Below are 17467 nucleotides of genomic sequence, written 5' to 3' on the forward strand. Positions count from 1 at the left end.
GGAACATGATTAGAATGACTTGTTTAGCTGCAGATACTAACAGGCAGACTAGAATGGCCTAAAAAACACTACAATGATTTATGGTTTTTAATCCCTATTTTTAAGCAGCTGCTCAGGTGAAGATAAATTACATGATGCCAACATAAGTGTATTATTACAGGTATGTATTGTGTAGAACAGATTTTTTCCATCTCTTTTTTTATTTTGAGTTTTGGAAATACAAGTTTTTCTCCTTGGGTAAGGCACTAGCATTTCTAGTTGTTGCTACTTGGAATATGGGTTCCTGCTGTGAAGAAAGTGGGAAAGCTGCTTGGTCTAGGCTTCCATCAGGTTATCTGTTAGACTAACTGTGAGAAGGTGAATTGATGGGAGGAGACGCTTAATTTCATTTCCCCAGGCAAAATCCCTTGGCTGTTTTTGGAATTACTCAAAGCAGCTGGCATAGGTGGAGTTACTGCTGTATCAGTCATGGATTGGGAAGTGCCAGGTCATGGCAGCAGAGCTGATTCAGCTCAGTAGGTGGCTGTGGGATAGTGCTGAGGCAGCTGGATGGCTCTGCTGGTGGCACCTGCAGCGGTGGCTCACAACTTCCTGCCCCAATTCACTCACTTCATCCAAAAGAGTTTTTAGGCAGCAGAAGTGTTTTCAACTTTTAGTCCTGTTAAATCAGTTTACTCATGTGGCGTTTAATTTTCTGAGCCTCTCAGATGGTTTTAATGTGGAACCAGGAACTCTTGGGGAGTTTTATAGGGTGATGTAACTCCATCCACTGCAGGCATGTGGAGTGTCCCTTCTCATTTGTGACTCAAGCTCATGTGCAAAATTTGTCATCTCATAGGATTTACAAAACTTGCAGGGTTTCACTAGGAAGGTTTTTGACAAATGCTGTTATGGTCATAAGCTTGATCCCATGTGCAGGCCTGTTTTGGCAGCTTATTGTTAGGTGTGATTCATGTGAGATTCAAAGAAGGTATTTCATTTCCACAGTTCTTGTGTTTCTTCATTGCTTGGAGCACTGTGACTGTTCTTGTGGCTGTTCATCAGTGCTGAATCATTCACGGATTCCTCTGCAAAGAGTGTTGTTCAGCTGATGGACATTGTTAGGAAGTCTAACAAGCTGTGTCTTTGCTTCATACAGAGCTGCCTAGTCTGGCAACCTGTACAGTATGAAGATGACTAAAAAGAAAATATTAATATTTTTCCAGCTGAGATGTTTAGAATAGTTGGCTGCAAGTTCCTACAAAGATTGTAAAAGTGAGTAATCCTATTCAAGTCAGTGACTCAACATATTGCATAAAGATTGGCACAGGTAGAAACTGTGCAGTGTGGTCTCCCTCCAGATAGTAAGAATTAAAGTCAGTGTTTAAGTCTCAGTGTTTCGTCCTGAAGTGAAAACAACCTGTGTGCTCAGTTTTTAGTCCAGTAAGGTGGATTTCTGCTTGAGGCAGAAGTGAAAAATTAAGTCTTTGTTGCTATAAATGCTTGCATGTATGTGTGGTTTTACTTCCTAATCAGGTATCTACAGAACAGTTGGCACTATACAATTTCTTTCATAATTCTTATCAGATTCTTCGTATCCTTTCTTTGCCAAAGGATTACTTAGATTTAACTTTAGATTTCACTGTTTAATAGGTAGTATAAAGAAATCTGTAACATTTAGGATACCCTTGCTAGTGGCTGGTTGCTTTTGTCCCTTTGGCTGAAAAGTAGTTTTATTGCTACGTGAGGAATTACAACAGTTACCTATATCTAACTTCTCTTCAGTTCAAATATCTGCATTCCTTTATGCATGAAAAAAAAAAAAAGGAATGTAAAATCTAGTTGTGAGCGTTTTATGGGTACGGGATGGTTGTTCTCGGGGTGTTACTCCAGAGACATGAGAGAAGCTAAGGGAGACAGAGGACAGGATCACAGATCTGGTCTGCAAGTGTTATGTTGGCTTCATCGTCTGTGTACTGAGACATATGTGTGTTATAGACCAAATTTGACAGTTAATTTTTTTGATAAATGAGTGGAAGAATAACACATGGAACATTTGGTTTTATATTCTGCTGTAGACATGTCTTACAGTTTTGTATTCCACTCTGTTTTCCTTATGTTGGGAAGTAGGTGACAAGGAATGAGCTGCTACTCATAATTTGTAGAGCAAAGGCCAGTGTGAAGAAGTTCAGGTCTGAAACCCAGTGTATATGAATTTACCTGTATTTTTCCTTGAAAAACTTTAGAATGTAAAAAATGGGTGAATTGATAGTGCTGATCTCACAGCTGGAAAGTACAGGGTTAGTTTTTTGGGGGGAGGGGGTTTGTAGTTTTTTCTTGTTGTTTTTTGGGTTTTTTAAAAATCTCATATGCAATAGATAATACTGGTTTAAAAGAATCTATTTCCAATTTAGCAATAAATTCTGTCTTGGGTGCATTTACTGAGTTTGGATGCTTTTTAATTTTGATTTTGTGAGACCTTGGAAGTGGGTTTTTGTGAGGACTTTATTAATTGGATACAGTGATAACATGGAACTTAGAGAAAACTGAATTCAGTGAATTGCCAAATGAGCACTGTAGACCCTCAAAATCTGAAATTTATCACTGGGGGTTGGGTGGGATGGTCAAGTGTGTGTGTTTAAGTAAATCTGTCAGTCTCTCCAAAAGTTGAAGTAGTGATACAAAATTAGATTGATTACTTATGTCTGCCCATCACAGATGTGTCCTTTGTCAAAACCAAAGTTTCTGTCTTTAGAATCCTTCCATACACAAATCAGTGCGTGTAGCTGGGGTTATAACAATATATGAGTTTGTATAGCCTATTGCTTTATTTCATGCATGTAATTTTAAGTAATGCATGTCATTTTAAGTAATGCATGTCATTTTAAGTCTCATGACTTCAAATGCTGTGATGCACTGCATTCAAATCATCTCAAGGAAGCAGCTGCAATGTCCTATACAGACACCTTCTTCTGTTACAAAAAATATGTGGCACAACTATGAGTGTGCTCTAAAAGCTGAAATTTGCATGTTGTGGTTTAACCTATATAAGCTCTGTTAAGCTGAGATATGGCAGGATGAGCCAGAAAATACGAAGAAAGAGTTGGCATTGCTTTCTTACGTGCTCATCATGAAATTGGGAGCTGTAAACAACTCACATGTTCTAACCTACAACTCACATGTTCTACCCTCCACGGCAAATTGTTAGCAGTTAGTGTGGTGCTTTTTTCACTAATTGCTGTTTATATAGTGGTAAATATGAATTCAAAAGAACTTACTTGAACTTTTATGGAAGTTTAAAGTAACAAATTATTTGATGTGTGCTGCACTGTTTGCTATTAAAAACATAATATCAAAAGACAGGGTCTCTATCTAATTTCTAATCTAGTTTTATTTTATGTGTAAATTTCAAAAAGAACATTTTATTTTGTTCCTTCTCTTTTATGTCTTTTTTTTTTTTTTAATGGAAGTAGGAAAGCTTTCTGATACTGCTTAAATGTGTAAAATAGACCAGATAAGCATGGGAGTTTTCTTCCTTAGGATCTTGCCTTGGATTGTAAAAAGTCTCATTGAATGTGAAAAATTTCTTTGTTATGTGTCAGGTTAAAAATTTATTTTTATTTCTTTACAAATGTATTGGTTCTAAAAATGTTGTTTTATCTTTTCAGAATTTAAAGCTTGGTGATCCATAATGGGAAACCATGTGGGAAAACGAGAGCATAGCACTGAGAAGTCAACCAAGGTGAGTATAGAAAATGGAAGAGAGAGAGCCACTTGGGAAATATGTATTCCGTGTAATACAGGGGATTTTTAGGACAGTAGTTGTTTACCAGATCACTGTTATCATTACTGTTTTGTAGTTTACACTGTAAAGTGACCATGTTTTTGAAAGACTGTCCTATGAGATGTGGCCAAATGAAGATTTTGTTGTGCTGGATTTAGTGAGAGATGTGATGTTTGATCCATAGTTGATAATAATCTTCTCAGCCATGGTGGTAATGAATGAAAGGGACTTAAAAAACTCTACAATATCATGATTCTAAGAGTCAGTGAGCAGAGTTATATCCTGTGTGTTGACAGATTTTCATTTGGGCAATAAAATTGGCTTCATCCATAAGAAAGACACTGTGAAAAAATAGGTAAAATAAAAGGATTTTTAAGGACAAGATTGTCAATCCAAGGAGATACAGCTTTAAAAATCTCCTCCCTAGGGAAAAAAAAAAAGAACTGCAAAAATGTTCATTAAAAGTTGATTCCTAGTATTTGATTCCTAAGCATCTGCTGACACTGTTGTGTATTCTGCACATAATGTGGTGTTCTGTTTGCCTTGTGATAATTTCTTGTTTATTTGTTTTTCTATGTTGTACCGGAAGAGATTTCACACATCTTAAAACAGAACATCTTTCTATATATATTTAAAAGTAAAAAAAACAAAAACCCACTGCTTGTTGCTAGCTGTTGCTATCTTCCCTCCACACATCCTCAACCTAAAATAACAGTGTACAGTCTAAGCCCACACTGTATAAAGCTGTTGCCCTTTGCATTGGACATAAGATGTAAAAGATAGTTCTGGGCTTTATCTGGAGCAATGTGGGTATTTTGCTTTGCTGTGGAAGATAAGCAGTTATCACCAAAAGGTGTACAAACTAGAACTCATACAGTTACTAGTTCCTTGCCACCTCCTTTAGGAAAATGCACAGTCACACTGGAAGGAATAGGGAGAAAGCAGCTGGAACAGAGGATAGCTACATACAGTTTTGTTTTGTGTTGGTGCAGTATTTTGCAAAATCTATTTTGTGGCCCAAAGTGTTGGTTTGAGCACAAACAGTAGTATGAATCCCAAGTTGCTGTCTTGTGGTGGCTGGTCTTGCAGACTTGCCCTTTAGAAAATTCAGCTGTGCAGAAAAGTCAAATGCGACAAACAGAAACATTTAGCCAAATATTTTGATCCTTTCTGAGTAAGAATGTGAGACCCTGCATGATACATTAAGTTTACAGAGCTTGATGCATCACAGTGCACCCCCTGCTTTGGTCTTTGAGGATAAAACTTGTTTAAAAAAAACCACATTGCATCTTCTCTCCTGCTGTGGGATCACATGTGTTTGAGGCATCTGGATAGCAGGAGGGTGAGTTGTGGGGCACATCTGGCTTCAGAAAGCTAAAAATTCTTCAGATTGTAACAGCCTGTGCAAAAGGTGCAAATTCTGTGGTGGTGAGTGAGAGTCAGGTGACTGTGAGTCTGCACTTGGTATATGGGACAGAACTACAAGGAAATGGATGGCTGCAATTCTTTAAAATTCCTTCTTTTTCCTAATCAGTTCATGGAGAATACTTGATTCTGCAATCAAAATAAAATTAATTTACCAAAATTGTTTTGTGAAGCAGGGTATTACTACTGTAATATTATCTTCTGACCTTCACTCATCCTCCTAGAGGGTCAAAAAACCAAAACAACAAGCCCCTAAACTTTCAAACTGGCAGTGCTTGATCAAAATCTCCCTTTATGCACAGAGATGTGCATGATCTCCCTTTATCTAAAACAGTGATCATGCCACAAGAAATTACAAGGCCATAGATTTAAAATCAGGAAATATATTGTTAAGAGACTACTATGGATCCCCTATAGTTAGTCATTCTTGATTCAGTTCTTTCAGGCAGCATTAAATTTCCTAGTGGTTGCATTAACCAAGCCAGTTTGTTTTGGGGTTTTTTTTCCCCCCCTCTTATTTTCAAAGTCAAAGAAGTTGTTGTTGTTCAATATTGCTGTAGATTAGAACTGTTTCCCACTGATCTTCTAGACCAGCTGAAGGCTTACAGAGAGTGCAGTGGAAATGCTGAGCTGCCTCTCCTCACTCGTAGTAACAGAACTGCAAGAAAGAGGCAAACATCTCACCAAGAGTCTTTCTAAGTTTCATTACTTTGACTCTCCAGGCTGCTTACTGTAAGTCCTTTCCTAAAACTGTAGGTCCAAAGGAAAAACATGATTTTAGGCAGCTTCTTTGAACCTTTGAGGTCAGATTTACAGCAACTGTACTGCTCCTGAACTGGTAAACCATTTCTCCACGGAACTATTTTATGTCTAGTGACATTAAAGTGACTTGCAAATTGCAGCAATCCCAGTTCTTGGTTGTCCAGTAAATCCAGCAGTTACTGTGAGGTTGGTTTGGTGTTTTTTTTGAGTTGAGGTCTAGCTTCACTTTAGTAAATTTGTGTACTTGAATTACAAAATTAGAAATGGACTTCTGGAAAGCAATTACTTCATGAAATGTCTAAGGTGACACCAGTATGCTTTCAAATCAGGAAATTTACTGGAGACATTAAGGTGGCTTCCCATGCTGTGACACTTCCTTCAAAATATTGTTCTCCTCTTGATATATAAATGTGGCAAGCTACAGTGATTATTGAATAAATAATGAGATACGGTGAAATTAAGTGAATGCTTTGAAAAACATTTGACCTAAATAATGTGGAGAAGTATTTACAAAACCCTTCTCTTTTACTCACAACAACAGCGTACACCACCTCATTTCTGTGGGATTTTTTCTTGTATGTTTAATGGATCTGTATTTTTTAGAGTTTTGTAAGACATAAAAAAACCTCCTCAATGAACCCAGCATTTTATCTTTTCTTTCTACTTTGAATGATACTAGATATTGCATCTGCTTAATGCATTAGTTAATGTTTAAGTATTTATTTTGTTTACTTTCCTCTTAGTGTTGATACTTGAGTTTGAACTTAACATAAATATACCTAAGAACAACAATAACAAAAAGAATAGGCTGTCCTGAGTTTATTGCCCTGAGTTTCTTTAACTTCTCATAAAGCTAAATGTAGAGGAGTAAAAAAAAAATAGGCACTGGAGTTTTACTTGTTCAGCATTCTAGTTCTTGTGTGGTAATTTGTCATCATTGCACTAAAAAGTGGCACAATCTCTTTTGCAATGACTAAAGCTGCCTGTGTTACAACAGCACAGTTCTCTGCTACTCCTCATTAGATAATTCTGCACAGCACATTATTGCCGTCCCAAAATCTTTGAATTGTCTTGCTGTCTGTCCAAACTGGCCCTTAATGTCGTTCATTGTTCAGGAAGAGGGGTTTGGAAGGAAGGTCTGGCATTGTTCCACTTATTGCACAACAACTTCCAAATGCTCCTGGTCCAAGTAGCCTGGTTTCCTTGGTCACGTAGTGCTGTGGGGACCTGGAAATCAAGCTTGTGACCTGTTATGGAAGCTCAAAACCCACCGCACTGCCATGTCAAGGGATTGCTCATGAAATTTATACAGAGCTGGGACATGTTAGATTATGGGAAATGCTGGATTATCTACCGAGTTCATATCCTTTATGTAATTGGGGTGTGCTGTGAGAAAACAGCAAGGAACCAAACCCAATTGCCACTTCTGGTACTCAGCTCTGAAAAGCCTTGGGAAGTGTAATTGCAGGCCAAAACTGAAAACAGACATAATGATGAATAAGCATTCAGTCTGCAATTTAATGTTTTATTTGAACAAAAAATAATCCCTTAATAATGACCAAGTCTTGCTAGGTAATAATGAACTTGTGAAAAATCTTGCCTTTGATTGTCCTGTGTTATGTACCTAGATTCTATAACGTGTTTTGCAGTGGTTGGTTTGATATGACTTTCATAAACTGACTGGTTCTCAGTGTTTAAGGAGAGCTCAGCATAACTATTCAAGCTAAATTGCTTCAGTGAGCATGTATCAGTAAATCAGATAGTTTCTGTGCTGCTTTAGAGGAGATTCTATTTCCTCTCCTCTTTTTTTCCCCTGTTACCTTGCTAATGTTGTGAAATCAGCACCCTGTCTAAGGCTGCAGTCAGGTAACACTGATTGAAAATTTTCTGTCTCTTCCTGATGAAAGAGAGTTGAAATTCTTAAGATAACTGGCACGTGATGGTAGTTGAACTGTTCATCTCATACATGCTCAGGGATCTGCAAGCATAAAAGCTTTCACTACCTCTCATGGTTTAGGCTGCTTACAGGCCTGAGCTGTTTGTGTGGTTTTTGCCAGGTGCTTCCTCTTGGTATGCATCATAAATTACCAAAAAAAGGAAGAAAACAACACATGAAACACTTTTTACTTGCTTAGTTGATTGCTCTGAAGTATTATTTTTGTAAGATAAAAGTTTATTATTTTTTGTACATACAGCTTGAGAAATGTAACATAGAGATTGTATGGATTTTGAAGTCTGGGGTAAATTTTTCTGTAAAAAAGAAATAGTCATATTACCATAAAAGTTATTTGCGAAGCCTTCTCACTTTTTCCCCCCCAGCAAAGTTATATAGCACTATTTTTATTTTCCAGTGTAATTGTGTGTTTTCTCAGAGTTTTACTCTTTCCTGTAAAGCAGTAAAGAGCACAGGAACTATTATGGTGAATTCTTTGCTATTTGATGGATAGACTAAAACACTCCCCCTTGAGCCAGTATGTTTTCTGAAGGCAAGTGAAAAGGAGAAAAAAACTTTAAAATGTTGAGAGCACCAGTGTTTTCTGTGAGAGATTTGATGAGCATTTTCAGCAGTCAGTTTTACAAGTTAGATATGCTCTGTAGAATCCTTATGACCAATCCTTATGATCTGGTTATGCTGGTATGCCTGGTACAAGGAACTGCTGCTTTTGGGAGAGGCAAATCTTCTTAAGGGGTGTGAAGGGGAGTTCTGGGCACTCAGAACTGGTTCAGCAACACCAGTTGAATTTGATAGACGTCTGTTTCCCTCATGTTCTGCCATCAACCTAGCTTTGCCCTTGAGCAAATCCTCATGTGCTCTCTCTGTCTTCCTACTTCATTTCTTAACCTTTTGCTGTCTAACTGGATGGTTTGTTGGGATAGATGCAGTGTCATTCTGCATTAATAGTAGTGCTTGGAGACCTTGAGTGGAGCCTTCAGGCACTAATGTGCTTCTGCTGGTGAGATGATACTGAAATGACTGTACTGTTTGAAACCTCTGAGAATGCCAAGCATGAAGTCGCTGTGACATCTGTCCTCAAAAATTAACCTTAACACCAGCACTCAGTATGGTACCAGAAGTCTCTGTTAATGTTTCAGTAGGCAAAATAGTTCTACTGTGAAGTTTGTAGGAACAACTTTTGTCTAAATCCAAGTAATGTGTTTCAATACTTTACTGTTCATTAAACTCTTTGGATGCTAAATTTAGTATAGTCAATTTGTAGCTGCAGCAATTAATCTTTCTCATGTTGAAAATATAGCAAGCTTGTTGAAATTTTGTGAGGACGATACATTGTCCCTGAATTGAAGCTGATGCTCCTGCACTTCCATGTTTCCCTTTGTTGCGTGTGAAGGCTACTGAAGGTACAGTGTTCTGCTGTGCAAGGAATGTGTGGAAAAGTTAAAGCAAGTGAGGAGCAAGTTCTGGCCCTGCCACAGCACCCACTGCTAATGTTTAAGGAGTTGCCTGAATTGTATAACCATGGCAGTATATGACTAGATCTGTGTTTCAGTGAAAAACTGAGTAAATGTGTGGGCAATGGTTGCATAAAACAAGTTGCAGGTGTGTTTTGCATGCAGTGGCTAAGTCCTAGTGCTCCTTGGTTTGGCTCTTGAGCTGGTTAAGCCTGCATGGGTGTAAAAGGAAGAGGTGCAGTCGTTGTGGTTTTGGCTGGGGAGGAGGTAGGGTGTCAGGCTGTGCTCTCCCACCCTCAGCCTGCAGAACTGACTAAAAGAGGGAAGTGCACTCTGTGCTTTTTTAAGGTCTTGTGCTTCAGATGCCATATTTTTGTGGCAGTTTTCTACAGTCCCCTCCTTGTTAGCTTTGATGCAGAACTAGATAAATGTCCTGTCAAATGAGTTTAATGCCAGTGCCACTTAAATTAGCAAGGAGCTGGAAGAGCAGGTGTGTAATGCAGTAGGCATTCTTTGTGAACTCTCTGTGAACTGTTCTAGCTGCTGAGATGACTTTTCTAGTAAATCAGCCCATACTTCAGCCTGAGAACATGTTGTTCAGTGTTTTGGCACCTTCATGCCATAAAAATGAAGGGAAGGTTGTTGATATATTTAATTTCGAGGAAGCAGTAAGTGACATGGTGATCCCGAAAGGGAGCAGTGTCCTTCTTCCTCATGGAACTTTTTGTGCTTTTACTTTGCTTTGTGCTTTTTGTTGTTGGTGGTTGTGGATCAGCTTGTGGCAGTAATGTTGTATCACTTGCCCTGAAATTGGGTCAGTTGAAAATTCTGATTTGTTACTTTGACCTGGTTGTATTTGGGAAAAGCTTGAAAAATCTTCTGTAGTAATGTGTTACCTTAAGATGCAGTTATATCTGTAAAATAAGTTGTGGTGAAATGCATTTTCCCTTTTAGAGAAATGGCCAAGTTTTACCTCTGGGTGTCTGGTGTCAAACCACAGCAGAATCTCTGGTGTCTAAGACAGTGGCTGTAGCACTTACTAAAGTATTAAAACTTGTTAAAAGTGCATTTTGAAGTTTGTTCTCATCTTTTTCCTCCTAGTGCTAATTCAGTGGTGTTTGATGCTCCTGGGCAGCAGCTGTGCGGAAGAGTTCTGGACCCATATTCCATTTTAATTCTCAGTTTCTCACAAATATTTCTGATAGTGCAGTTGACTGTGCAGATAGGGTAGTTGTAAGACATAGTTTTACACTGTGCATCAGTACAAAGTCAAAACACTCTCATATCAGATGCTAAATATTCTGCTGTGAGAAAAGAGGGATTCCACATTAAGCTGAATTGAATTTTGCTCTCATTTGTAAATTCAGCAAGTGTGCATTGGACATAGGAAGGAAAAGGTTGTAGGGCTTTCCAACGCAACGTATTGCTGACAGTAACTTCCTTTTGCACTTCAGAAGTTGAATTTCTTGATTAATTGGAGCTATTTGTATAGTGAATAAATTTAACTTATCTGCAGCTACAGTTCAGAAATGGATTTTTCCACTTTGAGGAGAAATGCCATGGAATGGATTTTCCTTTTTATTTAACTTTTTCAGTCCGTCTGCTTTAAGTCGATGGAAATAATTTGGTAGCATTACTGAGGGAGGAAAAAAAAGTTTTTGTACAAGGAAATTGAAAAACTTTTAAGCAGAATAATATGATGTTACTCTTGATTGCTGAGATAAGATTTGCTCTTAAAAAAAACTGATATTTCAGTGCAGCATCCAGTTGATGTGGCCATAAAGATATCAAAATTTACATAGAGCTAAACGCCACAAATTGCATGCCAGTTATCTTGGATGATTAGGGGGACTTCTGAGCATCTGTTGCAGTCAAGAAGAGGCAATAATGGAAATCTTGCATTTTTGTCACAGTGCCACACAGTGACGTTCAGGCTGGTGTGGCTGGACTTAGAATTGAAAGCTGAATTTAGGGAGGCCTGAGGCGCTCAGATTGCTTGGAACTCTAGGCAGCTCAAAAAACATTGAAAAGACCCAAGAGACCCAGAAATCTTAGCAAGTCTGTCACTAATGAGATATATCTTCAAACAGGCACCTATCAAAACAATAGTCACCATTTTTTGGGTCTTCAGATTCTCCTGTTCAGTGCAAGAGCTTCAGGAATGGATTCACTGTGTGATGGTGCAGATGTTTTCAGATGAAATATGGAAATACCAATATACTGGAGATGTTTTGATAAAAAAAAATTGAGAATGTGATGTTGAAATCTGAGTCATTTGGGGTTTTTCTTGTTTCGGTTTTGTGGTCAGAGCTAACTTATCCGTCTAGCTCCTTCCTTTATCTTCCTTCTGCTTCTTTCACCCAGTTTCTTCCTGCATGCTATTTTCTGCCAGCATCTCTGATGCAGTCAAAATGCCTTGCTTTGATTGTTCTGAGGTATTAGAAATACTATTTAGTTGCTGACAGTGCTCAGAAACAGTGAAGAGATGGCCAGTTAAGAGGCAGTCTGATCAGGAAGGTGTGAACACCACAGAAGAAAATTTGCACTTTTCTGACAACACATATCCACCAGAATAATTACTTTCTCTTGAAGCCAGTTCTCTCTCTTCATGCTATAATATGACTTTCTGCAGCCTTCCCAGCCTACCACAATACATTGCTTTACCAAGCAATCCCATCGTGCCATAGTCAGTATTTGAAAGCTGAAAATCAAAACAATATTCTGTTATTTTTATGACCAACTATCATTGTCACTTATATACTGCTTTGTCATGAAGCTGTTTTGGACTTTTGCATTTGTACCTTGTACAAATGTTAAAGAATTTGTTATATGCAGCGAATGCAAGAACTTGTGTGTAGTCCTTTTTGGGAAATGTGGCTAAAATTTGTCAGTGTGAAGTGAAACTGCAAAAACTTTAAATCACACTTTCGTTTCTTTTATGCACATAGATGTAAGTATGCACATGTCCATATTGAAAAAGTACAAGTGTATATTTAAAAAAAAAAGTATATAATAAAAAAAAAATTGTATATAAATTCAAGTGTATATTCAGGTACTGATACTGTGATTCCATCCCTGTATGGCTGCAGATGTGCTCCCTGTAGCAGTTTCAAACGGCAAGACCAGTAGCTTTTCACCCTGGGGAGTCTATTCATTCTGATCTTCCCTGTGAGCTACAGACTAAATGTTTTCTGAATGCTAAGCCAGAGCTTTCTACTGCAGATGAAACTTGCCTTATGGTACACAGTGATAAAGCCTGAATAATCAGTACTTTTTTTCTTTTAGACTCTTGTCTGAAATTCCAGACAATTCTGGGTTTTTGAGACTTGGAAGATGAAAGATGTGAGAAGATGAGAGCGTGTGAGACTCAGAATCTCGAGTCGGTGCCTGTAACAGTTGAGAAATATTTATAGATCATAATAAAATATAATCTGTTTCAGTACTTCATATGCATTGATTTAAAATTAAATATATTTAATATATTTAACAAATCTATAATACTAGTATAAATATACATATATATTCATGTTCTAGGAGAGGCTTTGGAGCTCACAGCAGGTGAAACCTGCTGCATAAAGTAACAACTGTTTTATCTTTGGTGCACTACTGCACAGAAAACAGTGTGTTTGGGATGATTGACATTATTTCTGGAGCTTGGTCACGTGAGGCGAGATGAGATTCTAGGTCAAGGCTGCACACAATGTTATATTTTTGTGCTTAAATAAATAACTTGTCATGTGCTGCAGGATACTTGCTGATAGAAACTTGCTGAGAGGAGGACTTCTCCTATGGTGGGGTGCTAATCTCCAGTTTCCTTCAGAATCAAATCTGTGTTTGGAGTAAACTTACATTATATATTTTTATTTGAGATGGATCTGAACCACTCTAATCCATTACATTCAGACTGGCTTAAGTGAAGCATGTTAGTTTGCAGGTGCTAACAATGTGTCCTGAACACTCAGCTTTAGGATACTTTTACTTGACAAATTAATTTTAATGTTGGTATTTTCTTTCTACAATACAGTATTTTAAAAAAATATTCAAAATAAAAGGTTTTTCTTTATATGTGCTTCAGCTAATTTCTTGCTATATAAGTAAGGCTATTACCAAGAAGAAAAAAAAATAGATTAAATACCTAATAAAAATTTAGCTTTGACACTTTTTCAGCTTGTTTTGCCGTCAGTGGTATGTTATGGTCTACTTTCCTGAAGTCTTCTCAGGAAGGGAAGGAATAGAACTACATTCAGGAGTCTCTTCAATGTACCTTTTCTGTCTGTTGCCTTCTTTTCCTTTCCACTGGCATTTTGTCTATTGTTTTTCATTTTTTTATTATTTTTATGTTATGCTATGCTGTGTAGTCTTTATAAGGATTATAAAACCATATGAAAATGAAAGTTTTATGGAGCCTGGGGGGAAGGAGGCCACAAGATCCCTGTTATTGGATGTGTTCAGTTGGGATGTGGAGCTCTGGGTTCTAATACCCTCTCAACAGATTCTATGGATGTCTTGGCCGGTGGCTTTAACTCCAAGTACAAGAACAACCAGTGGAGCAAGGGATATGTCTGCCTTTGGCAAGGGATGCTGAGATCTTCCAGGCATCAAATTCCGCTCTGGGATTTTGCAGAGTTCATAATGCCATAGCATAATGCAGTTAATACTGCAATAATATAATATTCCATTTCAGCTGTTGAGTCACCTGATTATGGAAGAATAAAGGGTTTATGGCATTTTGGGAGCCCGCAGGGCTTGACACACAGACTTTGTATCAACTAAATTGCATGTCTTTGATAATTTCTGATGATGTCTCTTGCTGCTGTATGTGAGGAGCAGGAGGGACCCTCAGAAGATGTCTTGCAGGTCGCCCCCAAGGGAGATGGGGGCAGCAGGGGCCCTTGGCTTTGATCCCAGCTTTGAGCTCTGGTCTCAGCAGATGACGACTTGTTCTGGGTTTTGTCCCATGGGCTTGCTTTAACCAAGCAGGCGGCAAGCAGTGGGCTGGTGGAGCAGGTGCAGAGCTGGTGTCTTTGTGCTGGAGCCAGATGGCCATTTAATTGTCCCAGTCGCTGAGTAAGACTTGGCCGAGCCTCTTGCTCAGTTCTCAATTCTGCTGTTGCTGCACTGCTAAACTGGGTCTTGTGGCCTTAAGAAAATGAGGACTTCGGAGACAACTCTGAGCTTCTGGACTTCTCCTAGTCATGGTATAATGTGGTTAGTTTCAAACCTCAACATGGTTCACAGCCTAACATTGTTTTCTTAAAAGAAATTGCTTGATGCTTTCCTACAGTAAAGATTTCTAATCTGTGCTGGCATATCTTACTTTTTACAATATTGTTAATATCAAGGTGATAGGAAAAAAGCTTTAAGTAAGAACACTTATTTCCAAGGTATTATTTCCTGGGATTTTGCAAGGAGAAGCTTTGTATCTATTGAGTTACCTCTTACCAGGACAAGAGTTGAGAGGAAGAATTTTGAGAGTTAAGAACCTTTTGGTTTGCTAAAGTTTTCAAAATCCTGTTTAAGAACAACAATTTTTTGTTGTTCAGAAGAAGTAAGATATGATTATTTGAATGCTGCACTTATGGGGAAGTGCTAGACTTTAGGGCCTGTAAACTTGCAAAATAAAATTGCAAATTAGGTGTGTTTGCTTACCTATATGCTTATACTTATTTGCTTGGTTTAATAACTGCAAATATTTTTTACCTATAACCTCTTCAAATGAAAATATTTGTTGCTTATATGTAACTCAATCAGTTGTTTTTTTGTCAAGATAATCCACTTTTATTATAGTAAATAATTTAAGAAGCTACAACTGCGGGGTGTTAGAGGCAAAGGATGGGACTAAACAGAGTAATGATAATGTTATTTGCAGTGCTAGGGAATTGAATTAAAAAGATGTCTAGGTATTTCCAGCAGGCCACCTCTTTTGTTCAGTGCTAAAAAGGCAGTCTCTGGGTCTCAAGTGATTATGAAGTACCATTTTGATTCAGGCTGCTTGAGTTAGACTGTCAGTCAAATCACAAGTAGCCTATATATGGAAAGGATCGAATATATATGTTAATAAAATACAGCTATTTAAGCTTTTGTATTTAGAGTTGATGGATCCTAATCTGCATTTATTTTAAGGTTTTTTTAACCATCATGCTCCACCTGTTTTGTTCAGTCCCGGATCTGATTCACACAGCTTTATTTAGTTTTGTTTCGACTGTGGCTCTGGCAGTACCAATTCTACCCAGAAGTTACATGGCCTCTGGATTATACTACCCCTAGGGAGAAGGTGGAGAGCTTTGCATGGTCTGTTGTGCTTATGTCTGCAGTCCACACTGCACAGCGCATGAATAATACCAGAAAGTCTGCCCAAGGTCTACCTGCTCCCTTTTTAGGATGAAATACCACCAAAAAAAGGACAGCAAAAATACCTTCTCTTGTTTCCCCACAGGTTTCTCTCCAGTTAAATTCTCTGCCTAGCGAAGCAGTTGAAAATAGTTGGTGCTACTTTGTTTTACACTTGCCCGCATGACTCCTTTCCTTCCTGCTGGCCTATAGAATCAAGGCATGGATTTTAGCCTTCACAACACATATGCAGTGATGTAAAATTCTATTTATGTGCAGGGGGTTACTAAGTAACAGTTGCTGAGGGAAATGCAGTCTTTAACTGTGTGACGTCTGTGCACTTAAAATTCCCAGCCAAGTAGTGCATTAACATAGATTTTGCACATTAATGTAATGGGATTTGCTGTGGGCAGTGTGAGCAAAACCTTGGGAAAAAAATAAGTGTGGTTTAAGGAATTGTATTCTCTGCAGCCTGACCCTGTGGACAGGAGATGAAACCAGTTTTTGCCCTTCTACTTCATCCTCTCCATTCCACACCATAATTAAAGACCCTGATATATTTCATAGAATCATAGAATATCCTGCGTTGGAAGGGAACCACCAAGTCCAAATCCTGGCCCTGCACAGGACATCCCCAAGTATATCACACCATGTGCCTGAAAGTGTTGTCCAGGCATTTCTTGAACTCCCTCAGGCTAGACTCTGTCCAGTGCCTAGCCACCTGCCCATGTGCAGAGCCTTCTCCTAATACCCAGCCTAAACTTCCCCTAACACAGCATCAGGTAATTCCCTTCCATCCTGTCACAGATCAGCAGAGAGGAGAGATCAGTGTCTGCTTCGTTTGGCAGTTTCCAGTCAGCTGGGATCCTTTTAGATTGCCAGGACATCATTGGAAACAAGCCAAGACCATTGAAAAATCATTAAGGGAGATCTCTTGGCAACATCAGGCAGCTCCTTGAGTATCCTGGGATGAATCCCATTAGGCACCATAAACTTGAAGGGATCCAGCACTATAAACTTGAAGAAGCAAGTTCCCCACAGTTCAGGTTGGCTGGGGGTTTATAATTCTTGCATTTGCAGTCCTCCAGTTCACAGCTCTGGAGGTTCTATTTTAAATATTTGTGTGTATTTTTGTGCATTTTAATATTTGTTTGGTATTTGTGTATTTGTATTTATATCTATATCTATCTATAGATTAAAATGATTACATGTGCAATCCGTTTGTTTTGTGTGTGTACCTTCTTTCAGGGGGAGGAAAGTTGAGTGGCAAAAAACCAAAAAGAGTTGGGGATAGATTGGGTGTTGATAGTATAAGGAGAAATTTCCCTTGAGCTCTTTTCTTAACTCTGCTTCTAATTTTTCACAGTCTATCAGAGGATTTGTTTTTCCTAAGGGTTTTTTTTCCCAGTAAATGTTACTTGGGAAAGGTCATGTGTCTAGCCTTGAAAATGAGCTTTTGTATTGGAAAAGATTCTACTTAAATGATCAACCTTTCCTTTAAATCACACCTAGTATGCCTTACAGTAGGCTTTGAACTGAAGACCTTTATATGCTGATAAAGGTGATTTCTTCAACTTTCATGAAGTCTTACAGCTTTTAATTAATTTCTCTATTACTTGTCTCCTTTTTGTCCGAAAATACTTGGAGGATAGGGAGAAGTGTGCATATATGTAAATAACTATTGCAGTGGGAAGGTAACATGAGCTTGTCAGGCTGTGTGATTTGCTCACTGTGGCTTGAGGAGATCTTCATTTCAGTGAGGTTCTTACATTAATGGTG

The 17467-nt window shown here is 38.3% G+C and overlaps 1 protein-coding gene across 7 annotated transcripts in view; it reads left to right on the forward strand.

Moving 5' to 3' along the window:
• Positions 1-17467, forward strand: part of MBP (myelin basic protein) — a 109502-nt gene that overhangs the window by 21553 nt on the left and 70482 nt on the right. For all 7 annotated transcript variants that reach the window (XM_064431851.1, XM_064431864.1, XM_064431850.1 and 4 more), the window contains exon 2: positions 3648-3721. In XM_064431851.1, coding sequence (XP_064287921.1) covers positions 3671-3721 — 51 coding nt within the window. In that variant the 5' untranslated portion in view covers positions 3648-3670. The remainder of the gene's footprint in view (positions 1-3647; positions 3722-17467) is intronic.

This window comes from Passer domesticus, chromosome 1 (assembly GCF_036417665.1).
Source record: "Passer domesticus isolate bPasDom1 chromosome 1, bPasDom1.hap1, whole genome shotgun sequence".
Lineage (NCBI taxonomy): Eukaryota > Metazoa > Chordata > Aves > Passeriformes > Passeridae > Passer > Passer domesticus.